Consider the following 18,465-nt stretch of genomic DNA (forward strand, 5'->3'; position numbering starts at 1 on the left):
ACTAACATAAGGCATGAAGACAAGATTAGAGAAACAAAAAAGAGAAGAAATAAACAAAGCCTCCAAGAGATATAGGACTGTGTGAAAAGACCAAACCTATGATTGATTGGGGTCCCTGAAAGTGACGAGGAGAATGGAATCAAGTTGGAAAACACACTTAGGATATTATCCAGGAGAACTTCCCCAACCTACCAAGACAGACCAACATTCAAATTCATGAAATACAGAAAACACCACTCTATTACTCTTTGGGAAGAGCACCTCAAGACAAATAATCGTCAGATTCTCCAAGGTTGAAACGAAGGAAAAAATGTTAAGGGCAGCCCGAGAGAAAGATCAGGTTACCTACAAAGGGAAGCACATCAGACTAACAGCAGATCTGTCTACAGAAACCCTACAAGCCAGAAGAGAGTGGGGGCCAATATTCGACATTCATAGTCAGGAAACAACAGGTGCTGGAGAGGATGTGGAGAAATAGGAACACTTTTACACTGTTGGTGGGACTGGAAACTAGTTCAACCATTGTGGAAGTCAGTGTGGAGATTCCTCAGGGATCTAGAACTAGAAATACCATTTGACCCAGCCATCCCATTCCTGGGTATATACCCAAAGGACTATAAATCATGCCGCTATAAAGACACATGCACATGTATGTTTACTGCGGCACTATTCACAATAGCAAAGACTTGGAACCAACCCAAATGTCCATCAATGATAGACTGGATTAAGAAAATGTGGCACATATACACCATGGAATACTATGCAGCCATAAAAAATGATGAGTTCATGTCCTTTGTAGGGACATGGATGAAACTGGAAACCATCATTCTCAGTAAACTATTGCAAGGACAAAAAACCAAACACCGCATGTTCTCACTCATAGGTGGGAATTGAACAATGAGAACACACGGACACAGGAAGGGGAACATCACACTCTGGGGACTGTTATGGGGTGGGGGGAGGGACAGCATTAGGAGACATACCTAGTGCTAAATGACGAGTTAATGGGTGCAGCACACCAACATGGCACATGTATACATATGTAACAAACCTGCACATTGTGCACATGTACCCTAAAACTTAAAGTATAATAATAATAAAAAAAGAAAGAAATAAGAACTAGTGTACAGCCAAATGGAATTCTTCTATATGAAGGCCTAACATCATATAATGATATCAAGAATCCCTAAATTTACCTATAAATTTAGCATGATTTTGTTCTCACTTATAATTGGGAGCTAAACATTGGGTATTCATGGACACAAAGACGGGAACAATAGACACTGGGGACGACTAGAGCGGGCAGGGAGAGAGCTGGGCAAGGGTTGAGACACCAACTGTTGGGTACTATGCCCACTATCTGGGTGACGGGCTCATTCATATTCCAAATCTCAGCATCATGCAATATTCCCATGTAACAAACTGGCACGTGTACACGTTGAATCTAAAATAAATGAAATTATTTAAAAAAAAAAAAAGAAAAGAATTTTCAACCCAGAATTTCATATCCAAGCAAAATAAGCTTCATAAGGGAAGGAGAAATAAAATCCTTTCCAGAACAGCAAATGCTGAGAGATTTTGTCACCATCAGGCCTGCCTTACAAGAGCTCCTGAAGGAAGCACTAAATATGAAAAGGAAAAACCAGTACATAACCAGAACAGACCAGTAACAAGTAACAAGATCAAAGCCATAATAAAAGTCTTCCAGTAAAGAAACGCCGGACCTGATGGCTTCACTACTGAATTCTACCCAACATTTAACAAAGGACTAATACCAATCCTACTCAAACTATTTTGAAAAATAGAGGAGGGAATACTTCCAAACTCATTCTATGAGGCCAGTATTACCCTGATACCAAAACCAGACAAAGACACATCAGAAAAGAAAACTACAGGGCAAAACCGCTGATGAATATTGATGCAGAAATCCTCAACAGAATACTAGCAAATCAAATTCAACAATACATTAGAAAGAATCATCATTATGACCAAGTGAGATTTATCCCTGGGATGGAAGGATGGTTCAACATATGCAAATTAATGTATATAATAAATCGTATCAACAGAATGAAGGATACAAACCATATAATCATTTCAATTGATGCTGAAAAGCATTTAATAAAACTCAGTATGTCATCATGATACAAACCCTCAAAACACCGGGGAAAGAAGGAACATACTTCAATGTAATAAAAGCCATATACCACAGACCCACAGCTAGTACTGAAGTGGCCTCGTTGTCCAGGGTAACATCCAGAGTTCTTGGTCTCACAGCCAAGGAAATCAAGGACATGGGCACACCAAGAGTGAGGTGTAGAGCAGAAAGTTAATAGGAGAAACAAAGAAAACAGCTTTCTGCTACAGAGAGGGGTCCCAGAAAAAACGGTTGCCATCCAGCAGTGAAACGCAGGGGTTTTTATAGATGAGCTAGTGGGGAGGTAGTATCTGATCACCTACATAGGGTACAAACAACCGGTTAGGACCAGGTGTACTATCTGCATAGGGTGTGAATCTCTGGCAGCCCCCACCCTAATCTTTTATTATGCAGGCAGGTCCTCAGCCTGAGCTACTCCATGTTGCTCATTTCATTCTTACTGTGCATGTGCTAAAAATGAGGAGGTGGAAAGCCCATGGTGGACATGCCTGGCCCCAGGTGGCCTTTTCTATCTGTGCAGCTGTTGGCATCCCCCTATGAAAGCTTCCAGCTTCCTATCTATCATAGAAAATCAATGTACCAACATTTTATCTCTATGTACCATCTCAAACACAGGATTTACACTTTCAAAAAAGATACAATTCTCAAGAGTATTAAAGATCCAGAAATAAATTTCACAAAAACGTGCAAGGATTCTTTGCAGAAAACTGTAAAACTTTATTAAGAGAATGTTATCAGTCAAATTTCCAGATTAAGAATAACATTCTTGGTTTCAGTCTTCATTTGTCTTGGTTGAAATCTACAGTTGTGCATCACCTATAACATAAATATAAAATTAGGGTCTGTTACTCAGCAGATTTTTATTCATATGACACTAGAGGTATGTGACTACCATGTTAATGAACTAGTATCAGAACCCTGAGGGTGACCCTTTAACTTACATCCAGTTAGCCTCTGAATAAACTCTGAAGGTAGACTTCCAGGCATATTAACAATATTTTTAATTCATGCCCCTTTTTCTAGTAGAATAAGGAAACAAAGAGACCAAGTTCAGAATGAATTAAATCAAGTCAATCTATTTTTTTTGAAACTATGGCTCTTTATTTTCATGTGGATAATTCAAACAAAGTCATTAGTAGTCACTGTTCAATTTTTTTAAAAAAACAAAAAAACCCTCAAATAAAAAATCTTGGGCTTAAAAGAACTCTAAGTCTGTCACAGGAGCCTGGTTGGAGGATTCCTATTTTTATAGATGAGAAATAGAATGCAAATTTCTCTGAAGAGTGTTTAAAGAAGGAATGGTAGTTGAGGGGGCTTATTTCCCAGGCTCAAAGTGATTTAGGGGTGGTGTCATAGTGCTAGGTATAGGGTGATAGGACAGTGATCACTGCCGAGGGCCTTGGAACGGATCTTGCTGTCACACAATGCAGGTAACAGAGAGTGGGACAACAAAAAGTAATCAAGGCGCCAACCAACATTCTTGGATCAAGCATTCATCATGTAATCAAGTGAATCTATTTTGTATCTATAAGTGGAAAGCAAAAAAAATGCATATACTTTCAATGAAAATTCAATGAAACAAAATCCTAAGGGAAAAAAATATTTCTAAAGTATCATTTAAATATTTTGATAAGAAATAACACTCTGAATATGGAATATGTTTATAACTGCCTAAATGAAAAACATAGAAAAGTCAGTATTACATTTGTTTTGTGTCTCTTGTGAAAAAGTGTAAAAACGTTACTTTGGACTAGTTTAGCCATTATGTAGTTGCTTTAAGTAGGGCGAACATTTGTCACTATTTCCACGGGTACTCCTGCCTCTTTACATGCCTAAAACCAGTTCAGTTTATACAGTAAACTGAATATCCACGCTACCTTTAAGCCACTACCATCACACTTAACATCACAATATAAACTGATGCTTATTATAAACATGTTATGTATTTGTTAAAAACAGGCCTCTATAAAAATATCTGAAAATCATTGGCTGTTGGTAAAATGACTTACATTTATAAGTCAGAATAAATTTTCATCTTGATTTAAAAATGACACATAAAATTGTATATATTTATCAAGTAAAACATGACGATTTAAAAAATATATATACATTGTGAAATGGCTACATCAAGCTAATTAATATATGCATTATTTCATTTAGCTGTGAAGACACTCAAAATATACTCTTTTAGCATGTTTCATTTCTTTCATAGCATAATCCAATTAGTTTTTACCCAATTTTTCTCTGTCTCCTGAAGTCTTGGCCTCAAGTGATCCTTCTGCTTCGGCCTCCCAAGATGCTGGAATTAAAAGCATGAGCCACCACACCTGGCCCTCTATCTCTGATAGTGTGTAAGGCAGCCATTTGGGGTCTGAACTACCTTCAAAGAACCTTTAGACGTGAAGTATGATATTAAAGTAGCATTAATTTTACCTCTGTGTCACACAAAATAATGTGAAAATAGAAATACAATAGTTTGCATCTTAATTGAATAACATACCTGCTTCCAGCACTTTAGTGAGATCAAAAGTGGGCAGAGTCCCCTCCCTGACATCAGGACCATCTCCAGGCTCATCTGCTATCTTAAGCAGAGCCAGTTCCTGTTGAAAAGCTTCCATGTCAGGCCCTTAAATGGTAAAAAGGTCATAAATTTACAAATTAAAACATGAACTATGAAGGAGGAAATGAAAGTATTTATTCCCCCAACATTATGAAATAAAAACCTGTAGGCTAATTATTTCAGGAGTCTGCTGCCAGGAAAACAGGAAAGCAGAGATGTTCAAACATTGCCCTTTCCTTTCCCAAGGCTGGCCTTAGACAACTTACAAGTCCCTTTTGTACTCATGTGTTCTTATTCTTATCACATTAAATCAGTGATTTGTTTGAGTCAGTCTGAATAGACTATGAGCTTTAGGCAAAATTTTGGCACTGACATCTCCAGCACTTAGTATATTACGTGGCATGAGGAAGCATTAATAAATGTGTGTTAAAAAGTTTCTTAAAAAATACATGAGGTGTCCGCAGATGGCAGACTAGGAAGCTGCAAGCTGCCATTCTTCCACAGAAACATAAAACAAAACAAAAACTAGAAAATGGCTGAACAAACCATACAGGAGCTCTGGAAAACGGATTACGGCACCCATGCAAATACCCAATCAATAAAAAGCCTCCGTCAAAATGGTAGGAAAGTTTAGTGGCTTTTTATGTCTCCTTGTCCCACCCCTCCCCACAGCAGCAGTAGGAAATGTTTAAGATTCCTTCCTAATGCTTTCTGTCCGTCCGCCTGTTACTGGTATGTCATAAAATATAATGCATAAATATACCTCCACCACCCATAAGTGTTATTCTCCACTCCCCCTTCACCTTGAACAGCGGGCGCTGCTTCATTATCAATCTCCCCACTAGGTGCAATACCATGATTATCAGATGGTGGTTCCTCTTCTTGACGTTTTTCCTCAGTGGGCTGCTGGATCTAAGGCTGTAAGTGTGTGTGCGAATAAAAAGAAAACAACAGAAATACACAAACGCATATGTGCATCCAATCATAAATTTAAAGACATTTTTACAACACATATATATAGATAGAGAGAGAGAGAGTGTGAGAGAGAAATATCCATATCCATACAGGTAACACCAGAATATAATATTCCTGAACCAACGTTTCCTTCATGGGATGCCATCATCAATTTTTATCAGCATGGAACACCTGTATCAGTGCATGTACACTAGCTCAAAAATATTTTTTAAAATAAATTGTATGAATAGGAAACATCAAATGTTAAAGGACCCACAATCACAGATCCAACTGGCTGGGAAGAATCTTCGTCATTTCCTCTTTCTGAGGATTGGGATCTTGTTCTTACATGCTCACTCATATTTCCCACTGAAAACAGAATACTGTTATTTGGAAAAAGTGTGTAAGAACTTAGCTATATATATGAACATTCCATGGCAAAATGGTGATTTGTACTTTTTTAATTTTGAAAATATTTTCAACGTAATTCACAGAGCATTGATAAGTACACATGCTTTCCAATCAAACTAAGGACAGATTTGTTTGTATCATAGTCAAAGAGGCCTAGAAATCACCATAACGCCATAGCAAAGGACAGAGGACATTTCTGCGTTTTGGTTTCACAATTAGACCCTCCATCATGAAGACATCTGGGGAAAAAAGGGCAGAGAATTGAAACTGAAATGACTACTGCTTTCGTCCCACTCTGATTTGTTAGGCCCATTTCACCCCCACACCCCTCTCAAAATCAAGTCTTGTTGGAAAGCACAGCCTCGCCCATTCCTTCCATGGCGTCCATGGCGGAGGTGAGAAATTGTGAAACAGAGTGAACGTTATGCTCCTCACGGGACACCTCTGCCAGGCACTCTACAGACCTCGGGGCCACAGTCACTAGCCCACAGCGTTCCCAGTTCCCAAGCCCCTTCCTTACTGACCACACGGTCCCTTCCCGCGTCCCTACCGAGGAGTCTGGAAACTGTCCTCTCTCAGGGGGTTCCAGGAGTTTTTGAGACTCAGACACCTCTAAAGGCAACCCCAGCACTCGCCGCATCTTCACGCGATCCCTCCCCTCTGCGGCCCACCTTCCTCCCTCGTCCGTCCCTCGTCCCAGCCCAGCCACGACGACAAGTCCCATGGTGGCGTCGCGACCTGGGAGGAGCCGGACGATGACCGCGAGGCCCTTTTCCCTCAGAAGCCACGGACTGTGCCGCAGGACCTGTCCAAAGCCAGCTGGCTCCTCCACACATTCACCCACAACTAAATTCCCAGGAAGACCGCTCTGTGGACCTACCGGCTGAGTCTCGGTCAGTGACAAAGAATCAAGATGGCGGAAAGAATGAAGGCACTCTCTCTCCTCGCAGAGCTCTGGGTGGACAGAAGGCGGGCAGCAAGGCACATGTGCAACAACAGACACGCCTAGCAACAGACGTGCTTCGTAACAACAACATGCGCAACAATGGGTCTGTGCAGCATGCGCACTGAGTGGGGTATTCGCCTCGTGACTCAAGTTTTCCTGCCTCTGTGGAGAACCTAAACCACCAGCGCTCCTGACAACGAAAATGAACTTGCAAAGCACTTTTCTTTTTCCCCCGCCCAACCTTTCTTTCACTTCCAATGGCGTTAGAGAATAGGAGCCTCAGGTTACTCTAATAATGTGTTTCAGAAAAATTCACCATCATAGAAATAAATCTTAAATATTTTAATACCTGTTTTATATATGCTTCCATAAACCATTTTCTTGCCTCCTTCACGAGTTTGCTTTCATGCTTGCAATGGTCTTACCCAGTACAATATCATAAGACATTCATAGATTTTGGTTGCATTATTGTACGTTCAAAATCTTTGATCCATCTGGACAAAATTAAATGGTAGGAACTCAACATTATTTGTTGAATCCCTGTTTCACCCACTGTTTTGAAATGGCTCTTTTATCATCACCTACATCCCCACTCAATTTTGTATGTAACTCTCTTCTTTTAATTTTCTTCCATTGGGTTGTTTATACCTGTACCACTACTACACTATTTTAATTGCTGTAACTTAATTATACTTGAAATGTGAAACAGTGCTTGCCTTTCCTCATTAATTTCTCCTTTTCTATCAACTCTGACACGTTGGTCTTTTAGATGAACTTCAGAATCATTTGATCAGGTGCTAAAATATTCCTGTTGAGATATTAGTTACTATTTTTATATTACATGTTAACTCTGGGACAATAGCCATCTTTCTGTTTTAGAATCTTTCTATTAAAAAAAAAAAAAAGCCACTCCTCAATTCCTCAAGTCTTTTAACATATCCCACACAATGACTGTGTTATTTGCTTCATGTTAGTTCTTCACATTCAAGTTAAATTTATTCATGGGGACTTTTCTTTTTCTATTCCATTGCTGACACGTGTTTGCCTTTACTCCACTATGTTTTTCACACAAGTCAAACAATCTGTTTGCAAACCATGTGATTCTATACCTAGAAAATCCCAGAATCTCTGCCCAAAAGCTCCTTGATCTTATAAACAACTTCAGGAAAGCTTCAAGATACAAAATTAATGTACGAAAACCAGGAGCGTTTCTGTACACCAAGTACCTTCAAGCGCAGAGCCAAATCAGAAACACAATCCCATTCACAATTGCCACAAAAAGAATAAAATACCTAGGAATACAGCTAACTAGGGAGGAGAACAATCTCTACTATGAGAACTACAAAACACTGCTCAAAGAAATCAGAGATGACACAAACAAATGGAAAAACATTCCATGCTCGTGAACAGGAATACGCAATACTGTCAAAATGGCCTAATGACCAAAGCAATTCATACATTCAATGATGTTCCTATTAAACTACCAATGACGTTCCTCACAGAATTAGAAAAAAAAGTACTTTAAAATTCATATGGAACCAAAAAAGAGCCCAAATAGCCAAGGCAATCCTAAGCAAAAAGAATGAAGCCAAAGGCATCATATTACCTGACTTCAGACTATAACACGAGGCCACGGTAATCCAAACAGCATGGTGCCGGTACCGAAACAGTCACAGAGACCAGTGAAATAGAATACACAGCCCAGAAATAAAGCTGCACACCTCACACCTATTACCACCTGATACTCAACAAAGTTGACAAGAACAAGCAATGTAGACAGGACTCCCTATTCAATAAATGGTGCTGAGATAACTGGCTAGCTGTATGTAAAAGACTGAAACTGGACCACTTCTTATAAAAAAAATTAACTAAAGGTGGACTAAGAACTTAAATGTAAAACCCAAATCTATAAAACCCTGGAAGACGACCTAGGCAATGTCATTCCGCATGCAGGAAAAGGCAAAGGTTTCATAACGAAGATGCCAAAAGCAATTGCAACAAAAGCAAACACTGACAAATGGGATCTAATTAAACTAAAGAGCTCCTGCACAGCAAAAACAAAACAAAACAAAACAAAGAAACAAAAAAACCCAAAAACTATCCACAGAGACAACAAACAACACACAGAATGGAAGAAAATTTTTGCAAACTATGCATCTGTCTAAGGTCTCATATCCAGCATCTATAAAGAACTTAAAGAAATTTAACAAACAAACAAAAAACACTAAAATGACACGCCATGCGTGGTGCCTCACACCTGTAATCCCAGCACTTTGTGAGGCCAAGATGGGCAGATCACTGGCGGCCAGGATTTCAAGACCAGCCTGGCCAACATGGAAAACCCTGGCTCTATCATAAAATACAAAAATTAGCTGTGCGAGGTGGTGCACACCTGTAATCCCAGATACTAGCGTAGCTGAGGCAGCAGAATAGCTTGAACCCGGGAAGTGGAGGTTACAGTGAGTGGAGATTGTGCCACTGCACTCCAGCCTGGGCAACAGATCGAGACTGCATCTCAATAAACAAAACAAAACAAAACAACCCATACCATTAAAAAGTGGGCCAAGGACATGAACAGACCCTTTCAAAGGAAGACATGCACGTGGCCAACAAGCATATGAAATAAAGTTCAAAGTCACTGATCATTGGAGAAATGCAATTCAAACCACAATGAGGTATCATCTCACACCAGTCAGGATGGCTATTATTAAAAAGTAAAAAAAATACAATAAAATAACAGATGCTGGTGACATCGTAGAGAAAAACTTATTCACTGTTGGTGGAAGTGTAAATTAGTTCAACCATCGTAGAAAACTGTGTGCTCATTTCCCAGAGACCTAGGATATTATCCAGGACAACTTCCTCAACCGAGCAAGACAGGCCAATGTTTAAATTCACGCAATACAGAAAACACCACTCCGTTGCTCCTTGGGAAGAGCAATCTCAAGACAATAATCATCAGAATCTCCAAGGTTGAAACAAAGGAAAAAATGTTAATGGCAGCCACAGAGAAAGGTCAGGCTACAAAGGGAAGCCCATCAGACTAACAGCGGATCTCTCTACAGAAACCTTACAAGCCAGAAGAGAGTGGGGGCCAATATTCAACATGCAGAAAGAAAAGAATTTTCAACCCAGAATTTCATATCCAGCCAAACTAAGCTTCGTAAGGGAAGGAGAAACAAAATCCTTTCCAGAACAGCAAACGCTGAGGGATTCTGTCACCGTCAGGCCTGCCTTACAAGAGCTCCTGAAGGAAGCACTAAATATGACAAGGAGAAAGCAGTACCAGCCACTGCAAAAACAAACAAAAAAATGAAGACCAACGACATTAGGAAGATACTGCATCAACGAATGTGCAAAATAACCAGCTGGCATCATGATGACAGGATCAAATTCACACATAACAATATTAATCTTAAATGTAAATGGGCTAAACGCCCCAATTAAAACACACAGACTGGCACATTGGATAAAAAGTCAAGACCCATCGGTGTGACAGATACAGAAGACGAATCTCACGTGCAAAGGACACACAGGCTCAAAATAAAGGGATGGAGGAATATTCACCAAGCAAATGGAAAGCAAAAAAAAGCAAAGCAGGAGCTGCAATCCCAGTCTCTGATTAAACAGACTTTAAACCAACAAAATACAAAATTAGCTTGGTATGGTGGTGCATGCCTGTAATCCCAGCTACTACCAGGGTGGCTGAGGCAGGAGAATCACTTCAAACTGGGAGGCAGAGATTGCAGTGAGCAGAGACTGTGCGACTGCACTCCAGCCTGGGCAACAGACTGAGACTCCGTCTCAGAAAACAAAACAAAACAAAAAATAATACCATGAAAAAGTGGCCCAGGCTGGGCGCGGTGGCTCAAGCCTGTAATCCCAGTACTTTGGGAGGCCCAGGCGGGTGGATCATGAGGTCAGGAGATCGAGACCATCCTGGCTAACATGGTGAAACCCCGTCTCTACTAAAAATACAAAAAATTAGCCGGGCATGGTGGCGGGTGCCTGTAGTCCCAGCTACTCCGTAGGCTGAGGCAGGAGAATGGCGTGAACCTGGGAGGCGGCTCAAAGCCACTGATCATTGGAGAAGTGCAACTCAAACGACAATGAGGTATCATTTCACACCAGTCAGAATGGCTATTATTAAAAAGTAAAAGAAAAGAAAATAGAATAAAATAACAGATGCTGGTGACATTGCGGAGAAAAAGAAACACTTATTCACTGTTGGTGGAAGTTAAATTAGTTCAACCATTGTAGGAAACAGTGTGCTGATTCCCCAGAGACCTAAAAACAAAACTACCATTCGATCCAAGCAATCCCATTACTGGGTATACAGCCAAAGGGATATAAACTGTTCTGTCATGAAGACCCATGTACGCATGTGTTCACTGCAGCACTATTCACAATCAAAAAGATATGGAATCAACCAAAAAGCCCATCAACGGTAGACTGGATAAAGAAAATGGAGTACATGTATACCATGGAATAGTATGCAGCCATAAAAACGAATGACATTATCTCCGTGGCCAGAACATGGATGGACCTGGAGGTCATTATACTTAGCAAAGTAATGCACGAACAGAAAACTAAATATTGCGTGTTCTCACTTATAAGTGGGAACTAAAATGGAGAAAAAATAAACACACAGAGGAGAACAACAGACACTGGGGCCTACCAAAGAGCGGAGGATGGGAGGAGGGAGAGGATCAGGAAAAACAGCTCATGAGTACCAGGCTTAATACCTGGGTGACAAAATAATCTGTACAACAAACCACCATGACACAAGTTCACCTGTATAACAAACCTGCACCACATATATGCCTGAACTTAAAAGATACAAAAAGAATAAGAAAAAAATAGATTTCAAAACAAAAACTTTGAGAAGAGACTAAAAGGTCACTATATAATAATAAAGGGGTCAATTCATCCAAAGGATATTAACAATTTTAAATATATATGCACCCAACACTTGAGCATGCAGATATATAAAACAAACTCTATTAGAGCTAAAGAGAGAGATAGCCCCCAATAAAATAATAGATGGAGACTTCAGCACCCCACATTCAGTATTGGACAGATCTGCCAGACAGAAACTCAACAACAACAACCACCACAACAACAAAAACAGAGTTAATCTGCACTACAGACACATGGATCTAATAGATATTTACAGAACATTTTATCCAACGGCTACAGAATACACATTCTTTTCCTCAGCACATGGATCATTCTTAAGGACAAGACCATATGTGAGGTCTCAAAACATTAAAAAAAAATACCTGAAATAATATCATGGACCTTGTCAGACCACAATGGCCTAAAACTAGAAATTAATAACAAGAGGAATTTTGGAAACTACACAAATACATGAAAACTGAATAATCTGCTCCTGAATGAATAATGGGTCAATGAAGCAGCTAAGAAGGAAATTTAAAAAGTTATTGAAACAAATGATAAAGGAGACACAACATACCAAAACCCATGGGATACAGCAAAAGCAGTACTCGGAAAGAGGTTTATAGCTATAAATGCCTACAACAAAACAGGTAAAAACTTCAAATAAACAATCTAACGATGCATCTTAAAGAACTGCAAAGAAAGAGCAAACCAAACCAAAAATTAGAAGGAAAGAAATAATAAAGATCCCGGCAGAAATAAACGAAATTGAAATGAAAAACCCCTACAAATGAGCAGTAACACAAAAAGTTGTTTTTTTAATAAGTTAATCCAAATTGACAAACCATTAGCCAAACTAAGAAAAAAAGAGAGAAACCCAAATGGATAAAATCAGAAATGAAAAAGGATTTGGGAGGCTGAGGCAGGTGGGTCACTTGAGGCCAGGACCTCAAGACCAACCTGGCCAACATGGTGAAACTCCAACTCTACTAAAAATACAAGAAATTAACCAGGCGTGGTGGTAGGCGCCTGTAATCCCAGCTACTAGGGTGGCTGAGGCAAGAGAATTGCTTGGACCCTGGAGGTGGAGGTTCTACTGAGCTGAGACTGTGCCACTGCACTCCAGTTGTCGCCATTGGCGACAAAAGGAGACTGTCTCGAGAAAGAGAAAAAGAAAAAAGAAAAAGAAATGAAAAAGGACACATTACAAAACTGATGCTGCAAAAATTCAAAGGATCATAACTGGCTCCTATGAGAAACTCCATGCCTATAAATTGGAAAATCTAGAAAAAAAATGGACTAACTCCTAGATACATACAACCTCCCAAGATTGAACCAGGATGAAATCCATAACCTAAACAGACCAGTAACAAGCAACAAGATCAAAGCCATAATAAAAGTCTTCCAGTAAAGAAACGCCGGACCTGATGGCTTCACTACTGAATTCTACCCAACATTTAACGAAGGACTAATACCAATCCTACTCAAACTATTTTGAAAAATAGAGGAGGAAGGAATACTTCCAAACTCATTCTATGAGGCCAGTATTACCCTGATACCAAAACCAGACAAAGATACATCAAAAAAAGAAAACTACAGGGCAAAACCGCTGATGAATATTGATGCAGAAATCCTCAACAGAATACTAGCAAATCAAATTCGACAATACATTAGAAGGAATCATCATCATGACCAAGTGAGATTTATCCCTGGGATGGGAGGATGGTTCAACATATGCAAATTAATGTATGTGATAAATCATATCAACAGAATGAAGGACACAAACCATATAATCATTTCAATTGATGCTGAAAAGCATTTAATAAAACTCAGTATGTCATCATGATACAAACCCTCAAAACACCGGGGAAAGAAGGAACATACTTCAATGTAATAAAAGCCATATGCCACAGACCCACAGCTAGTATTGAAGTGGCCTCGTTGTCCGGGGTAACATCCAGAGTTCTTGGTCTCACAGCCCAGGAAATCAAGGACATGGGCACACCAAGAGTGAGGTGTAGAGCAGAAAGTTAATAGGAGAAACAAAGAGAACAGCTTTCTGCTACAGAGAGGGGTCCCAGAAAAAACGGTTGCCATCCGGCAGTGAAACGCAGGGGTTTTTATAGATGAGCTAGTGGGGAGGTAGTATCTGATCACCTACATAGGGTACAAACAACCGGTTAGGACCAGGTGTACTATCTGCATAGGGTGTGAATCTCTGGCAGCCCCCACCCTAACCTTTTATTATGCAGGCAGGTCCTCAGCCTGAGCTACTCCAGGTTGCTCATTTCATTCTTACTGTGCATGTGCTAAAAATGAGGAGGTGGAAAGCCCATGGTGGACATGCCTGGCCCCAGGTGGCCTTTTCTATCTGTGCAGCTGTTGGCATCCCCCTATGAAAGCGTCCAGCTTCCTATCTATCATAGAAAATCAATGTACCAACATTTTATCTCTATGTACCATCTCAAACACAGGATTTACACTTTCAAAAAAGATACAATTCTCAAGAGTATTAAAGATCCAGAAATAAATTTCACAAAAATGTGCAAGGATTCTTTGCAGAAAACTTAAAACTTTATTAAGAGAACATTATCAGTCAAATTTCCAGATTAAGAATAATGTTCTGGGTTTCAGTCTTCATTTGTCTTGCTTGAAACCTATGGTTTCGCATCACCTATAACGTAAATATTTAATTAGGACCTGTTACTCAGCAGATTTTTATTCATATGACACTAGAGGTATACAACTACCGTGTTGATGAACTAATATCAGAACCCTGAGGGTGACCCTTTAGCTTACATCCAGTTAGCCTCTGAATAAACTCTGAAGGTAGACTTCCAGGCATATTAACAATATTTTTAATTCACGCCACTTTTTCTAGTAGTATAAGGAAACAAAGAGACTGTTCAAGTTCAGAATGAATTAAATCAAGTGAATCTATTTTGTATGTGTAAGTGGAAAGCAAAAAAAAAAAAACATATATACTTTCAATGAAAATTCAACGAAACAAAATCCTAAGGGAAAATGATATTTTAAAGTATCATTTAAATATTCTGATATGAAATAACACTCTGAACATAGAATATGCTTAGAACGGCCTAAGTGAAGGAAATAGGAAAGTCAGTATTACATTTGTTTTGTGTCTCTTGTGAAAAAGTGTAAAAACATTACTTTGGACTAGTTTAGCCATCAGGTAATTGCTTTAAGGAGGGCGAACATTTGTCACTATTTTCACCGGTACTCCTGCCTCTTTACATGCCTAAAGAGCAGTTCAGTTTATACGGTACACTGAATACCCACGCTAGCTTTAAGCCATTAACATCACAGTTAACATCGCAATATAAACTGATGCTTATTATAAACATGTTGCGTATTTGTTAAAAACAGGCCTCTATAAAAATATTTGAAAATTATTGACTGCTGGTTAAATGACTTACATTCAAAAGTCAGAATACGTTTTCGTATCTTTTCTTAAAAATGACACATAAAACTGTATATATTTATCATGTATAACATGATGCTTTAAAATATATATACACATTGTGAAATGGCTTCATCAAGCTAATTAATATATGCTTCACATAGCTGTGAAGACACCAGAAATCTACTGTCTTAGCATGTTTCATTTCTTTCATATCGTAATCCAATTAGCTTTGACCCAATTTTTCTCCATCTCTGGAAGTCCTGGCCTCAAGTGATCTTTCTGCCTCGGCCTCCCAAAGGGCTGGAATTTAAAGCATGAGCCACCACACCTGGCCCTCTATCTCTGATAGTGTGTAAGGCAGCCATCTGGGGTCTGAACTACCTTCCAAGAATCTTTAGACGTGAGTATGATATTAAAGTAGCAGTAATTTTACCTCTGTGTCACACACAATATAATATTGTGAAAGCAGAAACCATATAGTTTGCATCTTAATTGAATAACAAACCTGCTTCCAGCACTTTAGTGGGATCAGAAGTGGGCAGAGTCCCCTCCCTGACATCAGGACCATCTCCAGGCTCATCCTCTATCTTAAGCAGAGCCAGTTCCTGTTGAAAAGCTTCCACGTCAGGTCCTTAAAAGATAAAAAGGTCATCAGTTTACAAATTAAAACATGAACTATGAACAAGGAAATGATAATATTTATTCCCTCATCATTATGAAATAAAAACCTGTAGGCTAATTATTTCAGGAGTCTACTGCCAGGAAAACAGGAAAGCAGAGATGTTCAAACATTGCCCTTTCCTTTCCCAAGGCTGGCCCTAGACAACTTACTTGTCCCTTTTGTACTCATTTGTTCTTATTCTTATCACATTAAATCAGTGATTTGTTTGAGTCAGTCTGACTAGACTATGAGCTTTAGGCAAAAATTTGGCACTGACATCTCCAGCACTTAGTATTATTACATGGCATAAGGAAGCATTAATAAATGCGTGTTAAAAAGTATCTTATAAAAATACATGAGATGTCCGCAGATGGCAGACTAGGAAGCTGCAAGCTGCCATTCTTCCACAGAAACATAGAACAAAAGAAAACAAAACAAAACAAAAAACAGAAAATGGCTGAACAAACCATACAGGAGCTCTGGAAAACACTCAAAGGTTTATGGTAACCATGCAAATACCCAATCAATAAAAAGCCTCCGTCAAAATGGTAGGAAAGTTTAGTGGCTTTTTATGTGTCCTTGTTCCATCCCTCTCCACAGCAGCAGTAGGAAATGTTTAAGATTCCTTCCTAATATTTTCTGTTCTCCTGTAACTGGCATGTCATAAAATATAACGCATAAATATACCTCCACCACCCATAAGCATTATTCTCCACTCTCCCTTCACCTTGAACAGCAGGTGCTCCTTCATTTTCGATCTCCCCACTAGGTGCAATACCCTGATTATCAGATGGTGGTTCCTCTTCTTGACGTTTTTCCTCAGTGGGCTCCTGGACCGAAGGGTGTTAAGTGTGTGTGCGAATAAAAAGTCAATAATATAAATACACAAATGCATATGCGCATCGAATCATACATCTAAAGACATTTTTACAACAGATAGAGAGAGAGAGAGAGAGACAGAAACACCCATATCCATACAGGTAACACCAGAATATAATATTCCTGAACCAACGTTTCCTTCATGAGATGCCATCATCATTTTTTATCAGCATGGAACACCTGTATCAGTGCATGTACACTAGCTCAAAAATATTTTTTAAAATAAATTGTATGAATAGGAAACATCAAATGTTAAAGGACTCACAATCACAGATCCAACTGGCTGGGAAGAATCTTCGTCATTTCCTCTTTCTGAGGATTGGGATCTTGTTCTTACATGCTCACTCATATTTCCCACTGAAAACAGAATATTGTTATTTGGAAAAAGTGTGTAAGAACTTAGCTATATATATGAACATTCCATGGTAAAATGGTGATTTGTACTTTTTTAATTTTGAAAATATTTTCAACGTAATTCACAGAGCATTGATAAGTACACATGCTTTCCAATCAAACTAAGGACAGATTTGTTTGTATCATAGTCAAAGAGGCCTAGAAATCACCATAACGCCATAGCAAAGGACAGAGGACATTTCTGCGTTTTGGTTTCACAATTAGACCCTCCATCATGAAGACATCTGGGGAAAAAAGGGCAGAGAATTAAAACTGAAATGACTACTGCTTTCGTCCCACTCTGATTTGTTAGGCCCATTTCACCCCCACACCCCTCTCAAAATCAAGTCTTGTTGGAAAGCACAGCCTCGCCCATTCCTTCCATGGCGTCCATGGCGGAGGTGAGAAATTGTGAAACAGAGTGAACGTTATGCTCCTCACGGGACACCTCTGCCAGGCACTCTACAGACCTCGGGGCCACAGTCACTAGCCCACAGCGTTCCCAGTTCCCAAGCCCCTTCCTTACTGACCACACGGTCCCTTCCCGCGTCCCTACCGAGGAGTCTGGAAACTGTCCTCTCTCAGGGGGTTCCAGGAGTTTTTGAGACTCAGACACCTCTAAAGGCAACCCCAGCACTCGCCGCATCTTCACGCGATCCCTCCCCTCTGCGGCCCACCTTCCTCCCTCCTCCGTCCCTCGTCCCAGCCCAGCCACGACGACAATCCCATGGTGGCGTCGCGACCTGGGAGGAGCCGGACGATGACCGCGAGGCCCTTTTCCCTCAGAAGCCACGGACTGTGCCGCAGGACCTGTCCAAAGCCAGCTGGCTCCTCCACACATTCACCCACAACTAAATTCCCAGGAAGACCGCTCTGTGGACCTACCGGCTGAGTCTCGGTCAGTGACAAAGAATCAAGATGGCGGAAAGAATGAAGGCACTCTCTCTCCTCGCAGAGCTCTGGGTGGACAGAAGGCGGGCAGCAAGGCGCATGTGCAACAACAGACACGCCTAGCAACAGACGTGCTTCGTAACAACAGACATGCGCAACAATGGGTCTGTGCAGCATGCGCACTGAGTGGGGTATTCGCCTCGTGACTCAAGTTTTCCTGCCTCTGTGGAGAACCTAAACCACCAGCGCTCCTGACAACGAAAATGAACTTGCAAAGCACTTTTCTTTTTCC

At 40.0% G+C, this 18,465-nt stretch overlaps 1 protein-coding gene across 4 annotated transcripts in view; it reads right to left on the minus strand.

Moving 5' to 3' along the window:
- Positions 1–18,256, minus strand: part of PAGE2B (PAGE family member 2B) — a 127,460-nt gene extending 109,204 nt beyond the window's left edge. Inside the window, exons 1-7 of one of the 4 annotated variants that reach the window (XM_030807165.1) lie at positions 18,168–18,256; positions 17,155–17,246; positions 16,738–16,840; positions 15,855–15,980; positions 5,947–6,038; positions 5,519–5,627; positions 4,656–4,781 (exon numbers count right to left, since the gene is read on the minus strand). In XM_030807165.1, the coding sequence (XP_030663025.1) occupies positions 4,656–4,781; positions 5,519–5,627; positions 5,947–6,038; positions 15,855–15,980; positions 16,738–16,840; positions 17,155–17,238 (640 nt within the window). In that variant the 5' untranslated portion in view covers positions 17,239–17,246; positions 18,168–18,256. Of the gene's footprint in view, positions 1–2,857; positions 2,972–4,655; positions 4,782–5,518; positions 5,628–5,946; positions 6,039–6,751; positions 7,050–15,854; positions 15,981–16,737; positions 16,841–17,154; positions 17,247–18,167 lie in introns of those variants that run through there. The other 3 variants (XM_004092397.3, XM_004092398.3, XM_004092399.3) reach the window with 3 other exon arrangements.
- Positions 18,257–18,465: the final 209 nt, after the last annotated feature.

The sequence above is a fragment of the Nomascus leucogenys genome, chromosome X, assembly GCF_006542625.1.
Source record: "Nomascus leucogenys isolate Asia chromosome X, Asia_NLE_v1, whole genome shotgun sequence".
Classification (NCBI taxonomy): domain Eukaryota; kingdom Metazoa; phylum Chordata; class Mammalia; order Primates; family Hylobatidae; genus Nomascus; species Nomascus leucogenys.